Here is a 27998-nt window from a genome sequence, read left to right as displayed (position 1 = left end):
AGCAAACACAATATTCTCTCCTATGGGCACTTTAATTCCATTTGGCATTACAAATAAAAACAAGACAAAGGACAACAAATAATTTAACAGGATTTTGTAGAAAATGGATAACTAAATTCAGGATAACAAGTAATGAAAACTGTGCTTCAGGACAAACACATTTTGACTAATGCTTTCTTGTAGGAGCACAGTGCATTCTGTACAACATACACCAAAACTGTTGGAATAAGTATTGCTTCTTTTTTTTAAGTTCAAATTGTTTTTACTACTATGTGTTAGTGGTTTTAGAACGACCGCAGCCCTGCTTAAGGATGTTATATTTAATAAAACCTGATTATTGCAACATTATGAGCAATCATTTTCATTGATGCATCTGAGGACTGAGTCTATCTAAACATTTTTTTGTTATTTACTCAAATTCTGCAATAAACTAAATTATGTTTGCACATAATCACAGCAGATTTGTAACTCAACATGTCAAGTGACTTTTGTTTTGTACCTTAATTGATCACAACACAATCACACAAACACACCATAGTACTGTATGTGTTTTTGTTAGAAAAACTATTTAACAGAAGTTACCAGCATACTGTAATAACAACATGTGAGTGCTTTTAAGTGATGACAAGTTACATTGACTTAATTTTCAGATATCAATAAAGTATTATAATTAAAAGTTTGTTTAGGTGATTGTGTTACGTTCAAGCTTGAAAGATATGAATATATTGTGCACAGTAGCTTTTCTGGTGTTTATTAATAAAAGCAGCATGCTCAACGATGTCTAATCATGCTTTATATACCCTTCTACCTAGTAGGTATAATATTTCTCCTTTATAGTTAACAGGCCAGATGTGAGGGCTGTTAAGAGCATTAGACAGAACACCACTATAAATAAAATTCACATTAGTTTTCTGGTGACTAAAATACATATTTACATCGCAACTTACTCAACACAGTGTCAAACCAGTTTTTTTAGGACTGAGTGCAATTGCATTATTTTTCCACTTGTTCTGCCATATCACAGCAAATTAAAGGTCTAACATATGTACAATACTAAAATGTTGTATTTTTATGTAGATGGAATGTGAAAAAGATTATGAAGGACCCCTCAAAGCATCAATCAGCAGCAGCCTGGCCCCGGCCATGGCGCAACTGGCTGGGGCACCTGCACCGTACGCCGGCGAGCCAGGTTCGATTTCTGACCCGTGGTCCTTTCCGGATCCCACCCCGACTCTCTCTCCCACTTTCCTTTCACTCTCCACTGTCCTATCCGATTAAAGGCAAAAAGCCCTCAAAAAATATCCTAAAATTATTATTTTTTTTAAATCAGCAGCAGCCTAAGGTGAATATATTGGCTCCTCACAAATAATTATTTTACTTCAGCATTGAAGGTCAAACAGGATGCTGCATTCACACAGATGGCACAACGACAGCACGGTTCAGGGATGAATAGGTAAGTGCAAATCTGCTGGTCGCTCTCTACACTAATGAATGCCTGTGTGTTTATGTACACTGTACAGTTTTGTGCACTGAGAGAGAAGGGCTACTGCAGGTAGCGGTAGACTTTGAAGCAGTGGTTCCCAGAATCTGCAACCACAACATGTCCATCAGAGGTGAGAGCAAGTCCCTGGGGGCCATACAGAGGGTCGGCTGATGTGTTGATGTAAGACAGGAACGAACCGCTGCCATCAAACACCTGAGGGAGGGATAGAAAGAGAGAAGGTTAAAGCCTAATGGCGTATGGAATACATTTCCAATTAAACATACATTTGAACATAGCTTAATTTTTAAATCATTTTATATGTATGTATATTGTTTGACACTCCTTTGGAAAATTGTTGAATTTTTCTTTGTGGAATAATAAGTATTCGATCGAATGGATATGTTTAATGAAGGATGTGAATTTGTATTATATTTTACCTTCATTTGTATGTGGGCTAGAAGATGTCATGCCACTTGAATAACAATATCCAAATATATATATATGTATTTTTTTTTACGCAGTGTAGAAACTAGCCATACAGACATAGTTCTACTACTACTTGTTTTTTCCTAAGATTTGTTCAGGTGAGACTTTTTGTACCTGTATCCTGCTGTTGCCCCAGTCTGCCACGATGATGTTTCCATTGACATCCACTGCCACTCCTGTGGGGGCGTTGAACTGGCCGTTGCCCTCCCCATTAGAACCAAACTTCAGCAAGAACTCTCCTTCAGTGTTGAACACCTACATTTTGGATTGCAAGGGGTAAAACAATGCCAATGAACAAAATAAACAAAAAAAGCAATACATCTAATAAAGAAAGGTGTTTTTAGAATCAGGCACTAAAGAAGAAATAACTACAATTAAAGAGCAAAAAAATAAAAAATGTCCAACATTATTGCTAGTATTAACAATGGGACTAATCATAATTTAGCTTTTTATAGCACAATACTTTGTTTGCCTGTAATAGACTTTCACAGCTCTAGTATTGCACTTACCTTGACTGAATGGTTGTGGAAATCTGTCACAATGATTTCATTGTTGTTGTTGACAGCAGCAAAATGTGGCCCTTAATAAAAAAACACAAAACTAATTCAGGTTAGCGTCATTTTACAAAATCAAACAGTGGTAATTTGGTTTTAGAAATGGAGATGCAAATTAGTAAGTGGCCAAATGAAGTCAATGACAAGACCAAATGTTTCATTGTTTATGCTTTGATTGATACCAAATACATTTTTGCAATGACCATTTAAGCTTTTCATGTGCTATTAATAAACGTTAGTTTTAAATGATATTGTTTTCATTTCCCTGTTTAATGTTTTTATTGAAAAAGAAAAACCTCAAGAGTCAGAGTTTAATGGGATCTTTATGGCTCCTGGTTCGGCATTCGTCGTCATTCCACATGCAGGTGTGAGCTGGTTGGAGAAAGACTGTGAGGGGGGGCAGTGCACATATTACCGTTGAGTGTACCTGCAAACTGCCGGTCACCATTGCCACGGTTACCAAACTTGGTGACCAGCTTGCCGTTGACCTGAAAGATGAAGATGCAGCAGGCCTTGTTGTCGACCACGATGATGTGACCGTTCTTGTCCACCGACACGCCTTTAGGGCCCATCAGCTTCCCGGAGCCAATCTTGTTCTGAAGAAGTCAAAGGCTACCCGTTAGAGGTTTTTAATTTCATAGTTCCTGATAGGAAACCTCAGGTTGTATGTTAAAGGCAAATGTAATTGTTTATTAACCCTTTAAAAAAACGAGACCTGCAAAAAACAGAGTGCAAAAAATAAATCCCACAAATAAAAATAAAGGATTAAAGCAGTAACTTATATTTTACTATAACAAAACAAAATATTGACTTACCTTAAACTTGCCTTCACTTGAAAAGATGCTGACCCATTTGTTGTCGTAGTCTGCGATGATGATGTCACCGTTCGGGTGGATGGCCACTCCCGTTGGTCGCTGCAGCTGACCCGGAGTCCGGCCGCGGACACCAAAACGACTTTTGAACTGGCCATCATTTGTGAAAATCTGCAACGCACAAATCACATGTAATATTTTCAAATTAATATTTTAAATAAAATCTAAAAATCTTATCTTATGTTATTTAGTGCTGAGTACTTTATAAGTATATTTTCCTAGAGATGAAAAATGCATTGGCAGCATTCAAGGTAATTGAACAAGTTGTTAAGTGGTCTTTACTGCTAAACCAGTAGGCTGAGAGCAGCATCTTATATTTACCTGCACACACTGGTTGTTGCTGTCGGCTATCAGCACCTTCCCCAGAGCAGAGGTAGACACGCCCTGCAGGTTAGTGAACTCCCCTTTGTTTCTTCCTTTTGTGCCTGGAAAAACATGAAATGTATTAGTAGAAATACAGCAAATGAAAAAGCCTCATGTTTATACTATTAACTGAATCAGAGTACACTGTGTCAACTGACATACATTTATGCATAAACATGTATTGTGTAATATTGGCATTTAAGTAACCCTTAAAACCCTATATTTGAGGCAATCTTCACTTCTAGTCTGTATTCATTTGTACGGCGCTTATAACAATAACATTGAATCTGATTTCTCAATGAATAATTTTTCTTACAAATACCAGAACATTTGAATCCCATAACCCAAAGAAATGTATACTTTTGTTACCAATATAGGACAAAGAATGTTGCTCAGTTTGATGATGATTTATTATAGTTTTGAAGCTTAAAGACATTCGTATTCAGTATAAAAGTGTATTTTTGACAAAAACCACATCTTATCTGCTGTCAGCCTTCCTACCTATTCTGAAGATGAGGTCGTCTTCGATGGGGTTTTCTTTCCTCCGCCCTGTGCTGTACATACTGGCCGGCCTCTTGATGGCCTTCTGCTTGATGTGGCTGCTGCCCGGAGACTTCAGCCTCTTCTTCACGCTGTCTGAACTTTGCGACACATCTATGGATTTGGTGGCCTTTATCTTAAAGGGACTCCCTTTAATGTGTTGATCGTATAAACGCAGTGATAAATTACAAGTCCCCTCTTTAGGAGCTGAGAACAGGTACTCATAAGTGCCATTCTTGTTGTCCAGTATCTCCCCTTCACCTTTGCTTCCATCAGTTGAGGACATTTCAGCTTTGATGACGGCGTTGCCCATCTTACACAACTCTCCGTCTTTGTCCTTAGTGGTTATGGTGATGGAAGTAGGGACGCCCACCACACAGTGACGTAACCCTTCACCAGTCGCCACAGTCTCAGAAGCCACTGCGTTAGTCGTCACAATAGTGCCCAGGTTGTGGATGGACTTCTTTAGCCCATCAGTCTCCACGATGAAGTCCAGCTGGTCGTTCTCTCCGGGCTGCAGAGGAAGCTCCTGGCTGGCCAGCTCGATGAGACGCTCGCTCATCTGCTTCTTCACCAGCAGCACCTCGGCCTCCGTGCCGTGGCTCAGAGCCTGCTCCGTGAAGTTACAGCTGCTGTTGATGCCCTCCTGGCCCTGCATCAGAGTATCCAGCTGGGCTTGGAGCACCTAATACACACACCAGGGGGCAGCAGAGTTAGCTTGGATATGGTGATCAGTCCCATGAAAAACACAAGTGCAGTAAACATATTTAAAAAGGGTTAGATTCAGTACAGAGGGTAAGCGAAAGCAGAATTCCCCTAAGAGATCAACAACTGCATGAAAATAAAGCACACTGCATGCCTTAGGATCTTGTCTTAATTTGGTTCCTGTTGACTTGAAGCAACCTCCTTGTAATTATGCATAAAGAACTAACATCTCCTAGCATTAGCAACTATAAAACAGATAAATATCTTTCAGATATGGCTATGTCATCCTGTGTTGACTGGCATAGAACTGTGTGTTAATCTACTGATAGTTGTTGATACACTTAATAAATGTTCAAGGTTACTTATTCATTGACGATCCATTAAGTGTTACTTTATCCCAGAAACAGATGCTTGCATTCCTAATACCCAACAATAGGAATGTGATACATAATGCAGTAATTATATCATAAAGTATTGCATTACATCATCATGAGTCATGATGAAGGGGCATCACTTAAAGTGGTACCACTTCAGCTAATACAAAAGCTAACAAGTCACATTCAGATCATGAAATCTATAAGTATGCTTTACTTCCAGTGTTAGAAAGAGGTTCTTTGTTGCCGATGTACCAATACATACTCACCAGCATCTGATCATCACACTCCTCTTCTTCTCCCACAAAAGAAGCCATTAAGTCATATATGTCACATTAAATGGAAAATGTTTCATCAAAGCACCGTCTAGTATCGCTTTCCCTTTACGCTTACTCACTCTCTGAGCTGTACAGTGTTCCCTCGGTGCACATGACACACCCAAAGTGTAGATACAGTGCACTGGCTCCATCTACAGTAGCCAGCAGCAACAACACAACAAGCAACGTCACATATCTGACTTTCCCCTGGGTTCCTCTGTTTTGTTGGCACTCCAGCCAGTGAATTGTAAATCATTAGCTACCAATGTGATAGAGCACCCTGAGGCGTCGGCAGCAGCCCCCCCTACCTTCGCCTGCTAATCTCCTATCGGACCAGCTGAGCCTAGCGACACCAGCCTGATGAGCAGCCTGTGATAGGTTAAACACTTTCCAAATATAGATAACAAATGAGGTCAATGTTCTTTTTAATTGTTTCATTTGTTTAATTCTCCAAACACTTCTTAAAGAATACATATTAATACAGGCCCTTTAAAATGGAATCAACCTAAGATGACCATTTGTATAACAGTTACTCCCCTGTGATAATTTGACTTCTTGAAGCAAATGTTGTTTTTCCTGGCATCAAAACACTGAATAAGTTCTTAATAAATTGAAGTCAATTGGTGCGGCGTTTAACCACAGCAAAACTATTTCAAAAATGTTCCCACAACTGATGCAGTATAATCCAGTCAAATCTTGTGCGAGAGAAATCTTTTTTTTTCTTCAATGATTTACGGTTACACAGGGTGAGTAATTGGTATTCATATATTATTTTTGTGGGTTAAGTATACAGTTAGAAAAAAAGACTGATGTGTGCTTTAGGTTGATTAAAGAACAATTTATGATTCCAGACAAAAGTCTAAACCGAACACCCGAGCACACACACAAACGTTATGTATATGTGTGAATTAAATAGAAGTGTTTTTGTTCCTTCACCTTCTGCTTGAGGCCGTAGTTGACCTCCAGCTCCATCAGTAAAACGCTCTTGCGGACATTCAGAGTCTTCTGCAACTCATCAAAGGTAGTGTGGATGTCGTCCTCAATGGAGCTCTTTTGATTGGTCAGCTGCTGCAGGATCTCTGACAGCATCTGCAGCGCAGAGTCAATCTCTGGCAACCTGGGAGCAACAGAGGAACCGGAGGAATGAGGAAACAATTTTCAAACAATGAAAACAGCCACATGACAGAGCATGAACATAACCGACAAATGTCTTTGTTTCATTTGAGCCATTGTGGCACTTGGAAGTTAAATACATAATGTTTGTAGTGCAGTTTTTCCTTCATAATGCTGCTCTTATACCTCTTCTTGACGGAGTTTAGCTGGTCTTGTAATGAGGCCTTGTGTTGTTCCACTACGTCTTTAAGAGGCACGGTTGGATGTTCTCCATGTTCCCCACTCGTACACTCCTGACACATGGCCGTCTCACAAGGTGGACAGTAAAACTCCATGACCTAAACAGCAAGAAAAAGTATAGGTTGGACTTAAATATGTTGCACAGCCACATTTTTTTTTTTTTTGCTGATGGCAAAGTTGGTTGGTCCACCACTTCGTTCTAGACTGAAATATCTTAACAAATATTAATAAATTCTGTTAACTTTGGTGATCTGTGTGACAGAGAAGAGGCAGACATAGCTAACGCGTGTATCAGTCTTACGTTGCCTCCATGGTTGGGGCAGGTGAGCAGTTGTGCTGCAGCCACAGTGGTGATGTTGTTGAGAGCGGCGGCCTCCTGGCTGCAGCTGTCCGGCGCTCGCTGCAACACGTCCATCAGGTTGGTGATGAAGAAGTTATTCTGCAATGCCGCCACACCTTTCTCCGGCAGGATCGAGGTCTGGCGGCACACGGGGCACGACAAAGTGAGGCTGTGGGCCGGGATGTAATTCTGCAGGCACCTGGAGGAGGAGAAGGAGGGGATGATTTTAGTTATCTAATAAAGTTATTTAGTTATATGGAAACCGAGTTACTTTAATCATCTGCACCTGTACTATCTGCAATAAAATAAATTAACTATGCCACACTCTCAGCTTGACATAATGTGTGTGATATTTGGACACTGCCAGAGAAGTCATTGTGGTGGACAGGATTATATTGAGGTGCTTTGTGTATTGTCTCCTTTTCATTTATGTAAATGGAGGTGGAAAAACATTAGGAACACATTTCAATATAATGCAACATCAACAAAAAAGATAGAGCAGCATTACATTAGTGAGCAGTATGGTCACAAATGCAAAGACCACACCTAGCATGTGGTCAGAAGTACATTGTAGCTGAGGAAGCTTCAGGTCAGTGCAATAATGCTTTTCTGCCATTAAGGATGGAAAAAATTATATTACAATTTAGACATCATAAGGTGCCATAGGATAATATATAATAATAGGTTTAAATAAAGTGTTGGGTAGATGCTGCTTGGCAGATTTCATATTAAAAAGAAAGTAATTTGAGTCTTTAAAAGACGAAAAACGCTTACAAATATAAAATCAACCTTAACTTTACATTGTTTTTCTTCTTCAGAAAAGTATACTTATAACAACTGTATACTGTATGTTGGAAGTAGATTTATCAGAAGAGGATTTGCTATGTTTTCCAATCTGACAGCGTAATGACTCTTCAGAACCAGAGTAAAATGGACAGACAGTCCACAGTTTGTCTTTTGTGTCAGACACAAAGGCTGCTTGTCAGAGGATGGCACTAACACACACAAGCTAACAGAAAAGATGCCTCTCATCTGAAACAATACTCAGATTTACAAAAGCTCTATTGATTAAGTATTATTGCTTGCTGCATCTCTAACTTACTGTGCAGCCCTCTCTCGAAAACTTTCAAATTTCAGAGCTGATAAGTCTTGTTTGCCCACACATCCCTCTTCAGTTTATACAATTCACAGGATTAAAACATATATAAAATACATGGTAACATCACTCACCTCTCACAGAAGGTGTGTAGGCAGGGCAGTACTTTGGGGTTTTCGTAGCGGTCCAGACATATGCTGCAGATCAAGAACTGCTTGTCGATCTGGCGGACAACAGGACTGGGAAGAGTGGAGCCTTCACTGGCCATCCTAAAACTCTGACATAGGAGTCCCTCTTCCTCTTACCCAGCTCCCTGCAGAGAGAAACAGAGGGAGGATGAGACACAGTGAGGACAAAGCTAAAGACACCATGTATGATCAAACACACAGCCCAAGTGGAAATCTGTGGCTTGTAAAGATCAAAGTTTAAAGCAAAATGCCTTCTTCCTTCAGCCCCCTCACTGAGCAAGGAAGTGCCAAATGCACAAACAGACACATCAATCGGCGCATGTGGCTACTGGCTTCCACTTAGACTCATGAACAGAAGAATTAAAGATTGTATTTAGAGATGGTGTTACAGCCCCTCAATCAGGAGGTCACGAATACCATACTGCTAGATTATTCTCCTTTTGCTAAGTAGATTAAACACATCTCCATGTAATCACTTTTTTTCTTGTCAATCATTCAGTGAGAACTGAACAGAAACAGCCTTGGAACAGATGCAACATCTGGGAGGTTGTGAATTGAAGAGGGTGAGAGGTCAAACTAAGGTTATGACTTCAAAATAAAATGTCTGCAAGCACTTTGATCAAATCATTCACAGTATTGTTTAGTTTTGACCGAGAATGACAGTTGTTCCTAACAATTTTGGCTCATGACCGATAAGGTCTACATCGTGACCTCTTGTTAGCACTAAAAATCCCCTGCAGCCCAATAAGCATTTCTCATAAAATCCTATTATAAAAGAGGTATGGTAAGGTATGTAAGACTGCTAACAGGACACTTCCTGTAACATACTTTCTATTATGAAATTAGGATGACGGTCAATTGATGATCCGGTGAAGCCGGATGTGATTGATCCACATTTAAACATATAGTTTCTTTATACATGTCGTACATAAATGAGTGTTTCAGCTTTAACATGCATTCATTTAATAACTGACTGCTAGAGCACATATGTTAGATTTGGAACAGCAGCATATTAGACCAGTACTCCTTATCATCGGACAATCCGAGTTGAAGAATCATGATTGGTTTTGAGAGTGAAAAGCCTAATCACTACATAATACTTACTATAGATGTTAGTGACAGGCATAAATACCATATGTGGGGGGGAGGGTTTGAGGACATAAACAATGCAGAACGTATCTTACTTTGCTCTAGACTGCCATGCTGGGAACAAACAAAGTAGCAAAAAGTCAGAGTAAAGCTAGAACCAGAACTGTGTCTGCATGTTTGTTATGAAAGGCACTTTGAGTGATAAATATTTGATTATAAAGGTTAAAAGTAAAGTTCTGCATGTTCAGCACTCATCAGCCAGACACACACCACTGAATCTACACAAATAAACACTTTAAACCCACTAAACATAATATTTACATGGATTCTTCAGAACTGTGGAGAACTTGCTCTGCAGTTTTATCTGAAACGGCCTCTTATTGCTTCCAGTATTTGCTTGTTTGACTTTTCTGTAACGTTATCTGGCAACTAACTTAGGCACAGAAAGTGTGTCAGTGCTTTTATTGTCTCTTCACATTCAAGATTGGCACAGAAACAGGCCACCTCTGCTGCTGAGAGGAAACCCTCAGGGACGTTCTTCTTTCTACAGTACATGCTCTCCTTCTCCTCCTCCTAATCCTCTCTCATACCAGCCTGCTCCTCTCTTTCCTTGCCCTGAAAGCAGATATCAGAGCCTGTAAATACAATGTGGTGTTTCGGTAAGCCTGAAAATGGGGAGCAAAGGATAAAATTACTGTCTAAAGAAAGCTGTCATGCCATCAGTGGGTTATAATCAACCTGGCCAACATGTCATGGCTGTCTGCTGACAAATAGTGATGTGTTAAGCATCTCAGTTCAGCCTTACAAAGCTTGTCTTGCTAATTAAAACAGAGTTGCTGTAGCAGCAGTGTAATGACTAAGCAAAACTCTCCATAATCTAGCACTTTCAACTAGCCCAGAAGCTGAAACCACTTTCATGTATATCTCAAATTGAAGATTTAAATGTCATATATAGCAGCACAGACATGCACAAACACAACAGCTCAGGTCTTAGACTGGACGTTGATAACTCACCAGCTCCACAGAGGCCAGATTAATCAGATGAACAGAGCATGAGCTATGGCAGGGATTATAAAAATCAGATTCCTAAATCCTGCAGACAGTCACAACAGAAGCAGCCCTGTGCTGACGGTGCACTGAAGGTCGCAGCAGCCTCACATTGCTCCACTCTTACATAACTAGATATGCACCAGCTAAGCGGAATAATTCCTGCTGGATCGAGCGGTCATCTCATACGCACATGAAAAACCCAAACATTATCAGAGAGTTTCATACTTAAAGCTTCAAAATGTACCTTTTTGAATGAAGACTCTCCAATAGAAGTACATAATCGTGAAACACAAGCTGTTCTAACTCATTGTCTCATGAAATTACAAACAGAAAGACTTACAGTGCTGCATCTAAACGCTGATCAACAGGCGTCATCTACTCCAATACGCAGAATGCAACACTGGCTCCATGTGAATGAAGCAGGCACTGTCACAGCTCTGAACATGCCTTCACGTCAGCTCTGACTTGAAATGATGTTTTACTCCAGGTCGCAGCAACGAGCCAAACAGGAAACGGCAGGATGTGTGCTCCTCCGTGTGTTTTTGGGTGTGTGCACACACGAAGTTGAGGAGGGATGATTCAGATTGCGTTTCAGTTTTTGCATCATCTCTTCCCCCTCCCTCTTTAACGCTCCCTCTCCACTTCCTCTCCTCCCATCACTTGCATTCTTGGCTCAGTCTGTCTCATCCATTCATCTCCCTCCTACCTTCCTCTCCCCCTCTCTCTCTCCCTCTCTCTCTGAAAAAAATGCTGGCTCACTGCAGTGCCGAGCGTGTGCAGCATCAGGAGTATGTGAGCGAGCACTGGCTGATGGATGGTGATCTAACAAATAAGGGAAATTAAGGGGGGCAGCAGATTTGGGTTCCTTTTTCAGCCAAGAGTTGAAACCAAAAAGGATCTTTCTGTGAGGGGGTGTGTGTATGCTGCTGACTCATTGAACATGTAGGGAAAGATAATAAATAATACAAGACAGGGAGAGGTGGAGGTAAAATATTAAAGATGAAGTATAAGGTAATTAAAATTTCACAGAAAGGGAAGATGTGATAAAAATCTAGCAAAACCAAAGGCTCTCTTATTTGTGCATGTAAACATCCTTCACCCTACACTTTTCAGCATGTCACTGTGATGTATGGCATAGCAGAAGTAGGTCAAGGCTTAAATATACAGGATGTTGTTATTACCATCTATTCTCTTGACCTAACACTAAGGTGAAACCTATTTCCTTTACTTCTTTTTTGAAGGAAGATGAAAGCACATGTGATTTCTGAGACATCTTAATCCCTTCACTACACTGCTGCCTGTGGGATGAACTGAACTCTGTAAAGCTTTCTACCTTTAGAAGAAAAGATCACATTAATCATGAAAGAAAAGCTTTAATCTTCAGACTACAATAAAACACTGAGCTTCTAAATTAAGCCAATACTTAATATTTTACATAATGCACGCAAACTATGTACTGTATGACGTGTTTATGGTGAAGGTGCTAAAAGGAGGAAGACGAGATACGAGTCCGTGTTCAGCCAACAAAATAACTGCTTAAAACAATTTTCTGTTTGCACAATTACATTTCCAAAACTAGTCCCGTACAAATTGCTCTCCACATCTCTACACTGTTCAATGTTTGATTCAGGTCATGTGATCGTGTACAGCTATTTCCACAGGTTGGAAAAAGTCGATTTTAGAAGATCAGGATTAAGAATTTTAACTTTTGTTGAACACATTGTTTTTAGGACACAACAAGATGTAAAAATTATTTATAATTATTTGAGTGTGAAAAATGTTAAGTTCTTTAGTTAAGTGCAAGTACAAGGTGATTAGCACACAAATCTTAACCCTCATATTTTAAAATAATAACATTTAACATTAATTTCACAACATTTCTAAACAGTTGTCTGTCTCTGAGGCTGGGGTTATGTTTTTACATGCAAAGAAAATCCTCTTTTCAACAGGCGAAAAACATTGAGGGACTTAAATCCTTTATAATTGTATACCTTCTGATCTCAGTGGAACTTGACCGAGCAGTTTTAAACATTTCATTATGCCTGGCAGCTTTGAGGCCGTTACAATGATCTCATCTCAGCCTCTGCCAAACTCAGTGAGTCAGTGAGTGGGAAACAGAACAAGAGAAATTTATGCAACTCTGGGGGCAAAATGAAAACATCCCGATAGTCATCTGTGTGCCAGTTTCATTAACATGCAGTGGCACGACATGCTCAATCAATTTCAAAAGCATGGCAGTTAAGGATAAGGATGAACGCATATGGAGTTGGATTAACGTGTGAGACCGGTCTTTTCATGAGATTCGTCATCAACAAGAACATTTGTGAATATAAACATTAAGCATCAAAACCTTATAAACAAAGAACTAACACACTGCTTCATAGCCAACAGAATGCTCCACAGATTGACCTTTAGTTAGTGGTCACAGAGTCTGCCTTAATTTGGATAATGCAAACTTTGTTCCTACACTCACATCAACACAGTGACCAGCTTCTATGAGAAAACAACTCGTTACTTCTTGCTTTGTTTCTGATTTGTTAAAAGAAAGCACAGTCTTCAATTTAAATGTAAAGTACATCATGAACCACTTTAAATCAAAACACAGGACTAGAGCCTGCTGTGACTAACAAACTGCTAGGCTATAGGATTTTCCATCGCTCACATTAATTAAGCTGTCACAGCTTTTGGTTTTATCTGATGTTACAGAAGGTAACAACCAGGTTTTTAAAAACAGCAGATAAATATATTTAAAATCGACTTCTGATCAGTGCTTCACTGGTATGGTTCACTGCTGCTTAACTTAAGTATTTAATTTACTACAACAAGACAAACTTTTTTAAAGCCTATTGATTCTGTGAGGCATAATGGTGCTTTGAGCTAAGTGCTAATGTTAACATGCTAACATTCAAACAATTACAACATTGCAAGTATAATAACAACTTTGCTCACCATGTTAGTTTACAATTGCTACTTGGCTGATGGGAATGTAATTAGAAGGTCTGTGATTCTCGCGTATCTTCGGCAATCAGCCTGTTTCAAAAAAGCTTGTGCTTGAAACCACCATGCAGTGGGCACAGCCCTATAGTTAAACAGCATGTGAGTAGAAAACCTTGACCTGCCTATAGCGCCACATGAGGTTTCAACAGACCACTAAAGGTATTACTATTCATCCTGGGGGGGATATGGACATCTGTGACATATTTCATGGCAAGTCATCCAATTATTGTGGGTGTACTTCAATCAAAACCAAAATCTCAATCTTTCAATTTCATAGAGGGAAAGGTGATGGGATCCCCATAGTCATCAGGTTACATCCCCTTTGAATCATGGGTGAATGTCATGGCATTTGTAGCCTCTGAATGGTTACAAATGAAAGGCTGGGGCTTTAAGTCATAGAGGCTAGCAGGACAATTACATCACCAAAGAGAGTAAACCTGTCATTTGTTTTAGTTGTTCTCAATATTCACGCCCACATCATAATCCATGATGCTTTAAAACACTGAAAAATAGTTATACCAACTGACTCAGAAAAAGACAAAAAAACAGCTGTCTCTACTTATCCTCTAACAAGAATACACAATGTTAACCATTACTGAACTGTACTTTTAGTAAGTTAAAAACCTGGTGCAATCAGTTATTATAACAGCAGTTTAAATCCACTTACCAGTATGAAGAGGAAACTGTTTTTCCAGCAGTTATTTGACCTAATGTAGTTTTTACATAGCGGCTGTGTTGCTTGTCTGTTAATCTGGGTCTCCCTCTGGTGTCCATCACACAGTTCTTTCTAGAGCACTGACCTCAGCTGTTTTCACCATCTCACTGTTTCTAAACACATATACTGTAATGCCACGTCACCCTGCACAATAACCACACTGTCCAGTCAGAACGTCAACAACCAGGTTGGAGTCAAACAGGTGGATCTGTAACATGTTACACATGCTCATTATGATAATGAACTGTTTCTGCTGCTCTTTCATATTGTGATTATTTTTAACCCAGGAGTAATTCAAACAAGTTAAAATGCAACACTTTCAAGGGAAGATACATGCCACTTCCTGCTGCTTCTAGTCTACATTGTTTTATCTTTCTTTCTAATAACATGTGCACATGCTGTGGAGAAAGAAGCTGTACTCTAAATGAGTTAGGATGTCAATGCGTCACTTGGCTGAATGATTGCCCACAGTGCATTCTGGGGGCACAAGTTAAGACTGAAATTACATTTTCAGTCTGGCAACAACTCAAAAATGTCCATTACACCTGAAATCACCATATATTCCGGAGAGGATAACATGGACTGGATGCTACACTGACACCACTGAGTGACTCTACAGACTATAAAACCCATCTTCATTAAAACTGATGTTTATGAGCAGGGTGACAGCTGCAGTATGTTTGTTTTCAGCCTTTCTTGTTTTTTCAAATCCTCTCAGCACCTAAAGCCAGATGTCCATCTATAAGGCTTATGTCCCTGGTAATCGCACCATTTCATCAACACTGCAACAGTTTCCTTACAAAATACTTTAATTCAGAGCCCTCCATACTCCAGATATATACTCCAAAGTATTTGAACACTCACCCTTTTGAAAAGCTGTGTATATGCTGTGCTTTCAAGATTTCCTTTTCAGGGGAATCAGGGGCTTCACATGCTTTTATTCTAATATAAAGCACCACTGGGGACAGGATGATGAGAGATTACAGCAGCAGAACATCCCCTCATTCAACTCGACATCCCACTCATCCCTCAATTGGAAAGACTACCAGCAGCGTCTTTAAAAACCACAGATGAAAGTCTACTCATCAATGGGGTTTTAAACCTTAAAAGCGATTTTATAAATACTGTCTGAGTAGCTTAAAAAAAATGTACCATAACATTTTGTGAGAGCCGTGCGTGAGTCCTGTTGTAAAAAAAGAATTCCCAACCAGCTATTTGGCTTTCTTGGTTTTAATTTGCATGGTTTCAGAGGCAAAGTCGATCCTTCCAGTGAATAAGGACATAATATCACTGTGTCACGGGGATATATATCTGCCAACCGTGCCTTCTGGTGACACAAGATAAGAGGATGCCCTGTCTGGGTGAGTTAAGGCATGTATCTTAAATGACCTCTAATTAAGGACTACAGATGTGGTAGCTGAGAGCCATTGGAAACTATTCATGCTGCACATCTGTCGACCAGAATTTGACCAAGCTGTGTCTCATCGTCTTGACAGAATGCACCAATAGAAAATTATTTTAGTTTTTGCTTTGTTGATCTTTAATCCCTCTCTAAGTTCTTGACATAGTTATACTAACTGATGAGGTAACAATTGACAGAGCTGCAGCTAATGATTACATTTAGTATGTAGATACTGCAGATACATTTCTAGGTAAAAAAATCAAAACTAATGAAAGACATCTATCCCAGTTTTGTTTGTCCCACCTGACGTCTTTAAATAACTTGTTTTGTCCAAACCCAAAGATATTCAGTTTATATTATATAAAAACATAGAAAATAGGGAATCTCTACATTCAAGAGGCTGAAGACTGTATTTACTGTCATTTTTACAAAAATTATTATAAGATGACTTTGCATTCTAGTAAAAATGTTTGAAATCTGTTCGGAGTTGTTTCAAATCATATTGCAATGACTATATACTGTATAACCCAGCAGCTCTTACATTCACTATTCATCTGTATGCATGCTTTAAATGTCCTTATTTAGCTGTAATGCAGTGATTTGTTAGCAGCAAAACAGTTACCAGTGTTACAATGTGATAACTCCGTTAACAATGCCTTCACAGGTTAACGATGCACGTGATGAAGTATGACAATATTTCATCACGTGCATCGTCAGCTGATAAAAGCCTTTTTATTGTTGTCTTAATTTTCTCCTAATATATGTTATTATATATTTTTAATTGTATGCAATGGATAAAATAAGACTTTTTAACCACATCAAGGGGGCCATATATTGTTTAGTACACATTGTAAAACCCTGCAGACAAACTTTGGGTTATGTAGTAAGTTGACTTTTTCTCAGGCTCAAGATAGGTCCTCTGAGGTCACTAAGTATGAAGAACAGGAAATGAGCTTGAAGCAATTATTGTCTTTCAAGCATACAGTACATGCACCTGCAAAGAAAACACACATCTGCTGAGAGTGATTTCTCTACAGTGTGGGAACACCTGACACTATGTGAAAACAACCTGTTATTCTAGTACTAGCTTGCAAGACCTCCGGGGTAATCACCGGGAATAACAGACACATCTTTTAATAATAATATTTCCCTGCTACAGTAGTCATATAGACAGACAAACAATGCATCAACACTGCACCATGCATGGGGACTTTCCCAAAACAACATCTGAACAGTTTCCTCCTTCCTTTAAACACATCATCTTTTCTTTCCATCTTTTTCTAACTTATTTCAGTGCTCCTTTCACTCTCTAAATCCCAAACATCGCACTTACTTCAACTCCATGGCTGACCTCCTCTCCTCTTCTCTTCTTTGTGGTGAAAACAAACGCTCCCGTCACCTAATCCTTCTCATCTCTGATAAACAGTACTGTAGTGTAAGCAGTGGGAGACAGGGAGCTGTTACAATAATCCAAACAGACCGACAGGGAGCCACCGGCTGAGCTGAGGCGGAGGGGGAAGGCCTTTTGATGGTGTAGTAGGGAAAGCACGACCAATGAGAAGGTTAACTGAGGCTGCAGGAGGTGGGGCTTAAACCTTGTGCTGCTCTTTAACCCCACTGAGGTCAAGAGTCCCAGAGGCATGACGAGTATGGAGGAGTAACTGATAAGCAGGGACAGAGGACAGAGGATCTGGCACAAAGACAAGAGAAACTTTAGAGCTACTTAACATTATTATAAGCACTGACCCTGGTACCATAACATGCTCCATGCCTTTGTTTACATGTCTATGCTGTCTTGTAAAACACTGCTGGATTAAGTTGAAAACTGAGGTCATGTGCACAATTTTATCTCATATGCACAGGAGCTGCTCTCTTTATCAAGCTGCAAGTCATTTTAAAGGAGAAATTGTCAAATGCAAAACACGTGTCCCTTAAGCGTTAAACATTGGCATAATCTACTGCACTGTGTTAAACAAACATAGTTTTAACATTGCTGTTCCCAAGAGTTGAAGTTGAATTGAGAATTCAAGATAACAACCGGTCAAAGTCACTTATTGAAACAAGATGGTCCACAAATGAAAATCCACAAAAACCATACCAATCCTCTGCATACTGATCACAGCACAGTCATGTACAGAACATGAAAGTTTAAGAGTGAAACTGCATTTTTTCACCACTTAACCAACCATGTTCCTGTACTATCTGTTCTGTCTGCCTCTGGGGACTTGGTGCACTGAGACTGAAGCTGGTAAACAAGATTGAGATGATGCAACCGATCCAAAGACTACACAACTCAGGAAAGACAAGATGAAGAGAACTACTTTACCCACAAAAAAACAAGGATCAACCCAAAAAATACCTTCTTTACTTTGAGAAGCATTTAGGCTAGCAGTCCAATGCTTCTGCTCAGATTAAAACAGGGAGGCCAATCATTGTTCATTTGTACATACCACTCAAATTGCATCAAAACAAAGCCTGCAAAGTTTCCCTTTAACTGTTTATCAATATCCATCGCCAGGTCGACATATTCATTTGTCCAAGACTTGGGTTTATTACCAAATACCTGCAAAAATTAAATTCCCATCCACCTCAGCTGTACTTTATGTTGAGTGCCAATAAGCAACCACACTAAACATCACCCCTGCTGTAAGTACAACCTCAATGTAGCACTAGAAGGCTGCAGATACCTCAGCCTTTTTTTATCCAACACATTTCCTAAATGGAATTACAATCCAAAGGGCAGTCGTGCAAGAACTTTGCCTTTGTAGGAATCAAAGAAATTGGCTCAATGGTGTGCGTTAAAAGTGAATTCTTGACCTTGAAAACTGCAGTTAACCAAACAATCTGACCGCCATGCATTTGTAATGTCTGTTCCTGGAACCTTTAATCATATCAGAAGGTCTTTGTATAAAACAAAGTGAGATTTGAACATCTACGTCCCCGTCAACTGGGCCAAACGTTCAGCTTTTCTCAACAAAATGTGCAGTATAGTACAATAGCTTTATCCGAGTCGGGTCGTTGAGGTAGCGGTTCCAGTAGACGGCCCCAGACTTCCCTTTCCCTGGCCACATCAACCAGCTCTGACTGGGGGACTCAAAGGCGCTCCCAGGTCATCGTAGATATATGATCCCTTAACACATGAAAGAAAACATAACCATCTTCTTCTGACACCTGCTGCCATGTGCCCCTCATTGTTTCCACATGTTCATACAACCATCTTAACAGAGAAACGTTGGTGGTTCCACAATAACAAAATCACTCAATCTGTCTCTTAGGCTGTACACACCCAAACGCAGGCTTTCCTACAGACAGGAACCCACACACACTACATTAAACAGACATGTATGTCCCTAGACAGTTTCCCCCTTTTCTTGAAAGCTTTAATCTTATTGGCAGGCCATAAACGATGTCTGTAGTAATTATCTAAATGCATCTCTTTCCCTCTGTACATCCACTCCCACTTAACTGGATTACTGACAGCATTTTCTTTTTTTTCAATTTAGCTTCATTTAGTAATGTGTGTTACCAAGTGAACCGAAACCAGCTGAATATTTCTCCTTGAACATTCAGAAATTGAATACAACCATGCATCTTGGAGCTTCGGCAACATAATTCACTTTACAACACAAGCATCAACAAAACTAATAATGCCACTTTGATACATGGGAGTATAAATAAGAGTAAAATAAAACATGTGAAACGTCCAGGAGTTCACAGAAAGATAATACAACAATGTGGCTAAATGTGACATGGCTTAAACAAACCAGTTGCTGCAGGATAAAGTGTGTCAGTACTGGTTTCAATGTCAAAAGATGACTTAAGGGAGTCAAATGATTAACTCTATCCAACTGTGTGGAATGAAAGACATTGGACCAATGAAGATTAAACAAAAATACCAGATCGTTGCTATTTTGACTCTCTCTTATCTTTTGTCCTTGAGCAAAGAACACAAAGAAAAAATAATCAACCTAGATGCAAAAGAACACAGAAAAACTCAGCCAGTCTGAATAAAAAATAAAGTGTGAACACACAATTAAACTGTGAGGACAATTATGCCTGCTATGAGCTTCCCGTTTTTTCCAGTTTTCCTCCAGCATCATCAGCCCATTTTTTTAGGCTTATGGTATTAATTATTTGGGTGGGTCATGTTGCTTTTGTGCAGCTCTGATATCCCCTGCTGGCTGCAGCATGATGCGCACTCTACATTATGACTGCATTATGAAATGCAACTACAAGGTTAGTATTTGTAGAAACAGGAAAAAGATGTCTGATGGTTGTTTCAACTTAAGCAAACTAATCACATCCGACCAGATGTTTTAAAGTTGGATATTTGTAGATAGTGTTAGCATTATGACTTGAAAAGGGGAAAAAGCTTAGCTGTATACAGTGTTCAAAAAGACAGTTATTAACACCTCTAAATCTCACATATAACAAACAGTGTCTTGTTTTATTTAATCCATCCAGAACCAGTCATGTGCTTTAACTATTCATTGAGGAAGAAAGCCATGTTAAACTTTGGCTTTGAACCAGTGTTGATTAATTCAGTTAAGTGCAGGCAGGATCTCATTTAGTTTGACACCTGATGGGATCTACTAAGGTAATAGCTCAAAATAGAAAAAAAAAGACAAAAAGTCAAGTTAAAAAAACCAGAAGTAAATAAAATGCTAGTGACTTAATAACACATACATTGTTGGACTTTTCCTGTGTGCTCAGCATCCAACATTTACCTTAGTGATGGAGTCACACCCTGAAGTGTTGGATGTTAGTGTTGCTTTCAGTAAATGTTGATCCTTAACTCAAACACACTGCCTTCTCATAATCCTCTACAGTGAGACACTCAGAGATACTACTGTAGTAGAGTCAGTAAGCTGCCTGTCCACCAACACTAATCACTTAACTTTGTCAAGCCTCAGGTTTATAGAGCTCACAGCACCGAGCGCACTGATCCTGGGAGGTTAAATGTTCCCAGGGCAGTAAGCCTGCAGGACCTTTGATCCATACTGATACCAGTAGACATGTGCAATGGAAATAGATTATTGTCTTTATCTGGGTCATCAAATGCTCACAACTACCAAATCTTCAATAACTCCATACACCGAGTTATCGGTTAATTTGCTTTACCTGTTCAATCTAGTACTAAAGGCCTAGATCTGACCTAGCAAAAGGAATGTTTGTTTCAATACTAGGGTCAATATGACACTTGTGTTTTGATACTGATGCCAAATGATTACCTTGCTGTGAGAAATGTAAAATTGATCTTATATAAAAAAGAATTAAAATGTCTCAATAAGCAAAGGTTCTCAAATTGTGTCATACATGCAAACATCCTGCAAACTCTCAAACACAAAAAATTCAAAATCAGAAACTGCCTTATCAAAGTAGTAACAGAGTATGAGTATGAGTAAGAGTAAAGTAAGAGTAGGTACGCAAGAATTTTTACAATACTGCAAATACATTGTTTAAACAATCTATTGTGATTTAATACGATGTGAGCTTGTAATGTTAAGTTCTTCCAGTCAGAGTAGTCTAGATACACCTCAAAGTCACTTTATGAGAACACTTTGATGGTGATTTTATATTGGACTGCAATAATAACTAAAAGATGTTTTTAATAAATAAATAAATACTCACAAAAGTTTGTGTGTGAAAAACATCCAGTGTGGAATTACAGAGAACTGATTCATTTTCACTTCACAAAGTAGCCTTGGTGTATGACATGTAAGGCATTTGGTCATTCTTATTTTATGTAACAGAGAAGTGTACATTTTGCATTGCTTCAGTGCAGTGAGTCATCTGCGTGGCTTTCTTGATTAGCATGAGAATACTCCCACAGCTGCAGCACCGTGTACTGCAGTGGTGGGAGAGTTATGCAGCCTTTACTGCATCACTCTTTACTTCCTGTTCCCAGAATCACTTACTGCATTCGAGCACCTCCAATGTCACAATGACTAAAACAAACAGCTGCCATACACAAACTAGGGATCAGACATCAAAGGAGGACACACACACACACACTCACAAAGAGAAAGAGAGGCAGACAGGGAGAGAGCACGCAATCGTTATCGAGACGATAATCCACTTTTAGTTTATGAGGGTGAATAGAGTGAGCTAATGAAACCAATATGGGTCGGTGCTGTTGAGACAATGTGATGTAAAGACAAAAGTGATGATAACAGCCCTGCAAGAAGTGTTCCCATCAAATAATCACTGCTATTGAATACATTTCGGGGTTTAATGTGTGTATGTAAACATCTAGATGAAATGCCCGTTAAAGTATAGACATCATAGTTTGACAAATCTAGTCAAGCAAATGTTTTGAGAATGTGTAGAGACTTTCTTGCCAAAATGTAGATGATAGGGTACCAATCTTATATCCAACTTTGGACTAAGAACACCTGTTGTACTTGATATTAGAAATGTAAACAAATCTACTCGGATTGCCTTAGGAAAACATTTCAGTTTTGGTTCAAAAAACTACGCTACATTGCTTCTGTAGGTCTAAGTACTGTGAGTCAACATGTTGACATTTGGTTCACATGGGATGCAAACAGCAACCTCTAAGGTGAACGTTTTTTAAGCCCATCCATCCACCCTTTGATGCGCTTTAAACAAATGTAGTTAACTTCCTCGTTTGCTACAATTATAATTTGAAATACTGCCAGAGGCCTCTGCCTAACATTCAAATCTCCCTCCAGTAATCCAGCTCACAAATGGATGATAACCGCCAACTGAGCTAATTGGTAAAGTAGAGCCTTATCACATCAAATCTATTCTACTGATGAGCGAAACGGTCATTGAATGGGATAATATTATTCAAAGTGGGTGGTGAGAAACAGGATTTAATTAGGTAACCTAAGCAGAGAGAAACATCACAACAAGCACACATTTTTAATTTTAACATCGATGTTTGTCTGCAAAATAAACTCACAAGATACACAATGCTGATACAGTACGTAGGCTTTAGAGGGGAGTAAGCTGCATACTTAAACTACCAACCTGGTTCTCCCTAAAGCTCAAATAATACAGTATATGGCAACCAGCACCTCTTAAATGCACTAAATAATATGTTCCGTCTTGTCCGTACAGGTGTATGGGTATGAGAATGGTATTGATCTTTTCATTTAACACTTGACAAGAAACAAAAAGTATACGATCCACATCTCAAATGATTTCTTTATAGTTTTAGTAGCGGAAACGATGCTCTCTCCTATAGACACAAAAAATATTCCATGTCTTGCTGATCTTTATCAACCAATAACAAAACTGGGATTGATGGGTCAAAGAAGAAGCTGTATTCTACGTTAGAAAAATATCTAATTGGAATAACTCAAGTTCAACTATAAGCATGAAAATATTAGTGTAAGATAATGTAACAGCAGCTACTTCCAGTTTATTACAAATAACCTGAGAGCTGCACTAAACCTGAAAATGTCTTCTGAATCTATGCACATGGAACTTTTAATATACAAAACCACCAATCCATGTCACACACAATATCCTGTTTGACTAATATCTCAGCAAGTGCATCGGCAGGCACAGATGTCCATTTAAGTTTTTAGAGATTTAACATGCTGACACACATGAGCTTTTAGCATGGAGTGCATAGAAATACACCTGCTGTTGTTAATGGATTATTTAACTCATAAATTAGCAAACCGCAGAAGTATCAAAGTAGGTACAGAAATGTTATTCGGCGTTTTGGAAGCTTTTTCCAGCTTGTGCATACTTCCACAAGTCCAACATAGATACAAGTGAGAAAAAGTGCGGACGTGAATTCAATCTCAGCTCGTGTTTCCAAAATAAATACATGCAGTAAAATCCGATTCACTCACCTAGATGTTATTTTATCTGTCGGTGAGAAAGCTAAACGCATGAGGCTGTATCGCTGACAGGAGGCGATCCTTACTGGACTGTTCCCAGTTTGACTCGCTGTGGTGAACTGTCTGCTGCTGTGCTAACGAACTGAGGCTTGGCTGAGAGCCGCTCACTTCCACCTCGCTCATTAAAGGGATCCGCCGACAGTAAAAGGGAAAGGCCTCCTGCAGCCGGATGCAGTTAGAGCTAATCCAGTCCGAAAGAGAGAACAACTTCATCAATATTACATCCACCTATAAAAATATCCTCCGTGTCCATGCATTATTTCTGTTTCCCTTCACTGGTTGTACTGACTGTTTGTGTCATGTGTGATGTAGCATACTAAATAAAACGGAATTATGTTTCCTCTTTATAAACATCCTACAGCCTACTTTTAAAGGGATATTTACGAATGTTATTGTTTTGTTTAAATAATTTAAGTTGAAACATGTGTCCCTGATATATGGTATAGGTTGGTTTATTTAAAAAATGTGTTGTAAAATAAATAAATAAGGGAAACTGCAAATATTGACTACTCAACACACTGTTATGATGCAGACTATATGGATATTGTTTATCTTAGTTTATTTTATAGTTTTGTACCATTTGGCAAATTGATTGCTGTGTGATTTTCCCTCTTTACAAGATACTGCGCAGTGAACCGTTCATTTTCATATATATTGTAAACATTATCATAAGGTTGATTGTTTATCTGATTCTGTGTGACTTCCAGGGTTTGCCCAATAGTGCTGTTTTGGCCTGTTCACATGTCTTACCCATGTTTAGCCCTAATTGGCCTTGTCTGCCCACCTCTGACCTATGACCTCTGTTCATCTTTATCTCTCACCTCTTGAGCCAGGCTAGCTGTTTCTGTTTTACCCTGATTCAAGTCTTTGTGCTAAACTAAGCTAGTTTACTGTTGTCTGAGGCCTAATATTTACTGGGCAAACACGTAATCTTACATTTCCAGTTTTATCCAGAAAGCAAATAGATGTACCTCCCAACATGTCCAGCCTTATGTCTAAGTAAACACACCTACCTGATAACACACAGCTCTGAGAAGTAAACAAAAACAATGGATATTTAAATGACAGAATTGGTACAGACGTTGGCTCTACTCCTGTTGGGACATCCCATAGTAGAGTAACTCAGGGTTTCCAGTCATGCCCCTCCCTTCTTATGAGGGAGGATGTTGCCATGACAACCCCTACATTATGCAGGAGGCAATGAAAGAGTCTTTTCAGATTAAAAAAAAAAAAGAAAAAGAGAAGAAAGACAGAAAGAAGTTATTTGCATTCCTTTTCCATTAAAGATTGGTGATAGAAAAAGGCGGTATGAGGTTTATTGTCTGTATGTGTGTGTGGGGGGGGGGGGGGGGAGGCCTCACAACTCTGCATCTGAAGGCCTCACAACTATTTTAGTAAAGTAATGCACTGTGTCACAGTCAAAGGACGACTGCTTAGCATTCAGTGCACAAACCAAGGCTCAGTGCAAAGATTTCGGTTTCAGCATCCCAACTCCATTTTATGTTGTACAGTAACTGTGTTAAAACTCAAAGTCCAGGTCTATTCAAAACGTTTAGCTACATACTGTACCAGCAGTTCATTATGGTGTAAAGACAATGTATTTTATTTTAAATGGGATTTAATCAATAATATAATATATATATATATATATATATATATAATATATATATATATATATATATATGTGATTTACATGAAGAATAAATAAACATACATCAAGGAAGCAACACGTAAACAGTCAATAAATCCTGCTCAAGATGTTTCACAAATGTTGATCCTGTATAAACCCCTGCATGTCCCCCTGTTTCAGGAAGAAAATACAATATTCAGAGCAAATCTTGACTATAATTTACTCTACTGTTTTGGTCACAGCTGCCGGCACCTGCTGCTGTTATTAGTCCAGTAGAGCATGGCGGGATTAGAGCGAGAGTCTGTGAATGGCTTCTGAATAATTGACCAACTCCTTTTGTCTCATTCATGATGTTTTGATTGAAGATATGTTGAGGACCAAATTACAATTAACGTTTTTATGTCGAAATGCTAATTATGGGGATTTATAGAGTGACAGTTATTACAAAGGCTGCTTATGTACAATAGCATCTCATTGAAGTGACCGTACAGCAGTGTTGTGCCAGTTCACCGCTTTTCTGAACTAGTTCAAGTTCAGTTCATACATGCTCAAAGTGAACAGTTCACGTTCAAAGTTCACAATTTTAATTCTGAACTAGTTCAAAGTTCAGTTCATTTCACTTTTTTCGTGAGATATTCAAATAAATACTTTTTTTCACACTACGAGCTAGAAATCACTATACGTTCTTTGAAACTGTTCATTGTAGACATTTGCTCATAACACTGCTATTGTGGGTTTCTTAACAGGTGCTGAAACTTGTAGCAATACAGACAAGATAGACCAGTTCTATACTTAGTGCAATGAAATCTACTAGCATTCAATTAAATAAAGAATATATAATATGAAATATGAATATATTATTTGATATATATGATATTATATATACCTATGTGTCTCTCACTCTCGTCATTGGTCTCTCTCTCTCTCTCTCTCTCTCTCGAGCCTCCAGCTCTCCGCGCTCTCGGCGTTGCTATGCCTAAGCCGCTCTGCTGCAATTCATCATGGGTAACGTCGTGCGGAAGCCAGTACGTTTCAACTATTCAACTCAACTATTCTCAGCCGGACACTACGTTGCCCGCAATGCATTGCGCATACAGTGCCAAAACTATCTCTGCGTTGATACATGATTTAAGCGGCACCTACAGGAGGGAGGAACTTTCTCTCTCGTTGCGTTTCAAAAGAGAAAACAGATGTCACTCAGTTTTCAATGGAAAACAAATGCCAACGTTCATTTACAGTGATGTCTGCCGTTCATGACTCATAATGTGAACTAATTCACGTTCAAGTTCTTTATTGAAAAATGTGTTGCGTTCAGTTCAACGTTCACGAAAAAATGAGCGTGTTCAATGAACGCGTTCTTTTGAACTCGTTCACGCACAACACTGCCGTACAGTATTCAGGAGAAAGAGAACATATCAACAACAATCCTCGTGCTATATGGTGTTTAATCTAAAATTGCACTTTCATCTCAGACAGTACGCTAATACAGCTCACTTTTGACTTTTAAGAATAGTTTAAGCAGAGCGTCTGGTGTTTAATCCTGTGGTTTATATATAATAATATATATATATAATTATAACTATTATTATTGTGTGTGAAAACTAGTCCATGTTTAAAAGGATTTATAAATATGTAAACTGGCGCCTGCTGGCTTTCAGATACCCCTTGGGAGGCATCAAGAAATACTTTTATTTCACCTTAAATAGCAGCTGAGATAACATATGGCTAAATGATAGTTTGTCTGTTAATGGCTTTTTGTCATCATGAAATAGATGCCTTTGACATCTTGCCAGAGTACCTTCACATTTTCCAATAGAAAACACAAATATGTGACAAAGCTGCAAGATATCACGGTTACCAAGTTAGAACCACAAATATTTTACTTGAAGAATTACCAAAATGATAATTGATTATATAAACAACTGAAATTGTTGCACTACTGACTATGACTTATATGTTAAGACAGACACAAAGTATTCATGCATTGTTATCTAATAAGTAGGAAGCGGTGTGCAAACAGGAAAAAGAAGCAGTTTATCACATGAACACAGCATACATCAAATATGATGAGTCTCACCACATGTTTACTCCAGTTTTCTCCTCCTGTCTTGTCTCTCTCCGCTGTGGGGTCAGCACGGTGGCTCTCACCACGTGTTCATGCCATGTAGATCTGAAGATAGAAGGATGAAATGTCAGTCTCAAGCAAATCTTTTCTCTACACCACACTAAAATATGATGAGGATTTGTTTTGGCCTTGATGTCTAAGGAAAAAAACACATTAAGAATTTCAAAGTGCATATTTTTATTTGATGATTATTTGCAGTGTGGACAGTTATATTATACATTATATATATTGCACTGATAATACCTGATACTGTAGAACAATCAGGCTGAAATCCCAGCATGTTGGCATACATTTGAGTCAGTATGCTGTATTTGGTAAAGGTCAGAGTAAATTGGTGTGACACTGTGTCCTTTAGAGTGACAGGGAGTGAGGTCATTTTACGGACACTGCAATGTCACCTGGTGTTACAAAGCAAACCATATCTGAAGGATGAAGTCTC

The 27998-nt window shown here is 38.9% G+C and overlaps 1 protein-coding gene across 5 annotated transcripts; it reads right to left on the bottom strand.

Moving 5' to 3' along the window:
• Positions 1 to 13: 13 nt before the first annotated feature.
• trim2a (tripartite motif containing 2a) lies at positions 14 to 23884 on the bottom strand. Of its 5 annotated transcripts, none has more exons than XM_063884036.1 (12): positions 23757 to 23884; positions 8618 to 8796; positions 7349 to 7586; positions 6994 to 7145; positions 6631 to 6811; positions 4260 to 4983; positions 3717 to 3820; positions 3339 to 3506; positions 2939 to 3119; positions 2479 to 2549; positions 2084 to 2224; positions 14 to 1696 (listed from the first exon to the last, which is right to left on the bottom strand). In XM_063884036.1, the coding sequence occupies exons 2-12, from the start codon at positions 8749 to 8751 to the stop codon at positions 1544 to 1546; spliced, it is 2247 nt and encodes a 748-aa protein (XP_063740106.1). In that variant the 5' UTR covers positions 8752 to 8796; positions 23757 to 23884; the 3' UTR covers positions 14 to 1543. The 5 variants fall into 5 exon arrangements, 4 of the variants coding, with proteins under 4 accessions (XP_063740106.1, XP_063740104.1, XP_063740107.1 ...); XM_063884034.1 differs by lacking the exon at positions 23757 to 23884 and adding an exon at positions 17258 to 17442; XM_063884037.1 differs by lacking the exon at positions 23757 to 23884 and adding an exon at positions 17258 to 17442 and having other exon boundaries at positions 2951 to 3119.
• Between the last annotated feature and the right edge of the window lie 4114 nt (positions 23885 to 27998).

The sequence above is a fragment of the Eleginops maclovinus genome, chromosome 5, assembly GCF_036324505.1.
Source record: "Eleginops maclovinus isolate JMC-PN-2008 ecotype Puerto Natales chromosome 5, JC_Emac_rtc_rv5, whole genome shotgun sequence".
Lineage (NCBI taxonomy): Eukaryota > Metazoa > Chordata > Actinopteri > Perciformes > Eleginopidae > Eleginops > Eleginops maclovinus.
The sequence above is the reverse complement of the archived record's forward strand: the minus strand, read 5'-3'. Positions and strand labels throughout refer to the sequence as shown.